The sequence below is a fragment of the Rhinopithecus bieti genome, unplaced genomic scaffold, assembly GCF_001698545.2.
Source record: "Rhinopithecus bieti isolate Rb0 unplaced genomic scaffold, ASM169854v2 scaffold_574, whole genome shotgun sequence".
Classification (NCBI taxonomy): Eukaryota; Metazoa; Chordata; class Mammalia; order Primates; family Cercopithecidae; genus Rhinopithecus; species Rhinopithecus bieti.
In genome coordinates, this window is record NW_016803605.1 from 5705372 (window position 1) to 5708405 (window position 3034).

General features: G+C 41.6%; 1 protein-coding gene across 1 annotated transcript in view; it reads right to left on the reverse strand.

Moving 5' to 3' along the window:
• Positions 1-3034, reverse strand: part of CCDC62 (coiled-coil domain containing 62) — a 61687-nt gene that overhangs the window by 51726 nt on the left and 6927 nt on the right. The window contains exon 2 of the mRNA XM_017888996.1: positions 904-1096. Coding sequence (XP_017744485.1) covers positions 904-1096 — 193 coding nt within the window. The remainder of the gene's footprint in view (positions 1-903; positions 1097-3034) is intronic.

Genomic DNA, 3034 nt, shown 5'->3' on the forward strand with positions numbered 1-3034 from the left:
GATTCTCGTGCCTCTGCCTCCTGAGTAGTTGAGATTACAGATGTGCACCACCACGCCCAGCTAATTTTTTGTATTTTTAGTAGAAGTGGGGTTTCACCATGTTGGCCGGGCTGGTCTCGAGCTCCAGAGCTCAAATGATCTACCAAAGTGCTGGGATTACAGGTGTGAGCCACTGTGCCTGGCCAGACAGCTATAATTTTAAAAGATGACCATTTTAGGAACTTAAGATCAAGTTCAATACAAAAAGCTTAAAATCTTTCAGCTTAGTTTAAGAGAAATGGCTAGTCATATGGCATCTTCATTCATACTCTTTTTTTTTTTTTTTTTTTTTGAGACGGAGTTTGTCGCTCTGTCGCCCAGGCTGGAGTGCGGTGGCCAGATCTCAGCTCACTGCAAGCTCCGCCTCCTGGGTTCACACCATTCTCCTGCCTCAGCCTCCTGAGTAGCTGGGACTACAGGCGCCCGCCACCTCGCCCAGCTAGTTTTTTGTATTTATTTTAGTAGAGACGGGGTTTCACCGTGTTAGCCAGGATGGTCTCGAACTCCTGACCTCGTGATCCGCCCGTCTCGGCCTCCCAAAGTGCTGGGATTACAGGCTTGAGCCACCGTGCCCGGCCCATTCATACTCTTGTTCAAAACTTCAGCTTCACCACTGGTGCTCACCCCATGTTAACTGGAGCTCTATCCAGCCCCCTTTTTATACTGAAATACTTTGCTTGTCCTACTTTATTTGAATGTGTCTGTCCCATTGTCGCTGTTCATAAAGTCCTCCTGTCTCCAGTGAGCCTAAACTTGAGGACAGCAGGGGTTGCAGTCTTTACTTCCTCTCTGTCTTCCCCATGAGCCCATCAATGTGTTAGCACAAAGGAGTGCATAACTGTTGTCACTGAATGTATTTCTGACCTTCTAATTTGCTGCAACGTTCTTCCAATGTCAACACTTTCTGCCGATCCTCTTCCCATGAAAGAAGCTGTTGCTGGTGCACTGCAACCATGTCATTGAGCTCTTTATCTCGATCTTTTAATTCTCCAATGAGCAACTGCAGCTCCTTCCGTTGTTTCTCAATAGTGGAAATCTCAACTTCTGACCCGATGTTCTAAACATAGAAAGCGGTTTCACATCAAAATAGAATGAAATCAGTAACAAATCAGCCAAAGTCAATTTTCCAAATAAGTGTATCTTCTTTTGCTGCCAGTTCCTAGTTCAATTAAGTTTCAAGTTAATAACATGGCAGCAAAGATTATGTATCCTTAAAACATATTCAAGTTAAAACCTACCATGCACTCTGCCTCTCTACAATTTTCTGTCATGCCATACGTGCCATACCTAAAAAGTGGGACTGTTTCTAAAACCCGCTGGGTAAACAAATAAACCTATTTCTGCACTTTTTCTTCCCCTTTGCCAACAACCCTTTTCTCTGCCAGTCAATAACATTATCTCCCACCTTGCCCCAGCAATTTGAGTAACCAAGTACAGGTTAAACATGAAATAGTGGCCAGGTGTGGTGCCTCACACCTATAATCCCAGCACTTTGGGAGGTCAAGGTGGGTTGATCACCTGAGGTCAGGAGTTTGAGACAAGCCTGGCTAACATGGCAAAACCCCATCTCTACTAAAAATACAAAAATTAGCTCAGTGTGGTGGCACATGCCTGTAACCTCAGCTACTCAAGAGGCTGAGGCAGGAGAATTGTTTGAACCCTGCAGGCGGAGGGTGCAGTGAGCCGAGATCACGCCATTGCACTCCAGCCTGAGTGACAAGAGTGAAACTCTATCTCAAACAAACAAACAAAAAAACCAAAAAACAAAAACCATGAAATAGTTACTGTTTAAATGTAAATGATTCTTACTAAAGAATGGGAATTTTAGTCTATAAAAAGAAAGTTAAGTCTTCCAGTATTCAATATTCATGACAACTACAACATCTAAGGCATCTATACATACTCAATCTATTAAGGACAATTTAATATTGTAACTGGTCCAAATACAACATACATAATTAAAAACCAAATTCTGAAAGGAAATTTTTCACATATACCCAAAGACAATAGTAGGATAAACTCCCATATACTCAGTACCTAGGTTCTACCATTATCGAGATTTCACTACAGCTGCTTCAATTTCCTTTTCTTTTATTGATTAAAAAAATACCATTTCACCCTTACATCCTTCAGAATGCATCTCTAAAAATGAACATTTCCTATATAACCATGATGCCATTTTTATACCTAACAATATTATCTATTAATACAATAATTCCTTTTAAGTATACAGCATTTGAAAGTCTAACAAGTTGGTCTGACCAAATTGTGATCCCAGAATTAGCCACTTAGTGGCTACATAACCTTGGGCAAGTTACTTAACTTCTCTAAGCATTAGTTTCCTCACCTGTAAAATGATAGCAATGGCATTTTAACATCTTGGAGTGATGAAGATTAAACAAGACAAACTCTGTAAAGTACTGAGCACAAAGCCTGGCCCGTAGTAATCACTCAACAAACATCAGCTCTCATTAACACTGTAAACCACATTTCAAATCATGGTGCTGTTCCTGCCTATGCAATAAAGAACTAAAAGTGTTACTTTAATAGAGTTCCACCTTAAAGACAGTAATTAAAAGTTCACCGGTGGCCCTTTGTACTCCCTTACTGCTTTTTGAAAAATAAGATTTGTAAATAAACAAGAATAATGAGGGGGGCTCAGTGGTCACACCTGTAATCCCAGCACTTTGGGAAGCCGAGGTGGGCAGATCACCTGAGGTCAGGAGTTCGAGACCAGCCTGGCCAACATGGCGAAACCCTCTCTCTACTAAAAATACAAAAATTAGCTCGGCATGGTGGTGGGCGACTGTAGTCCCAGCTATTTGGAAGGCTGAGGTGGGAGGATCGCTTGAACCTGGGAAGCAGAGGCTGCAGTGAGCCGACATTGTGTCACTGCTGCACTCCAGCCCTGGGGACAGAGCCAGATCCTGTCTCAAAAATAAATAAGAATGATGAATAAATTACAGTTACTATTTTTTTTTTTTTTTTTTTTTTT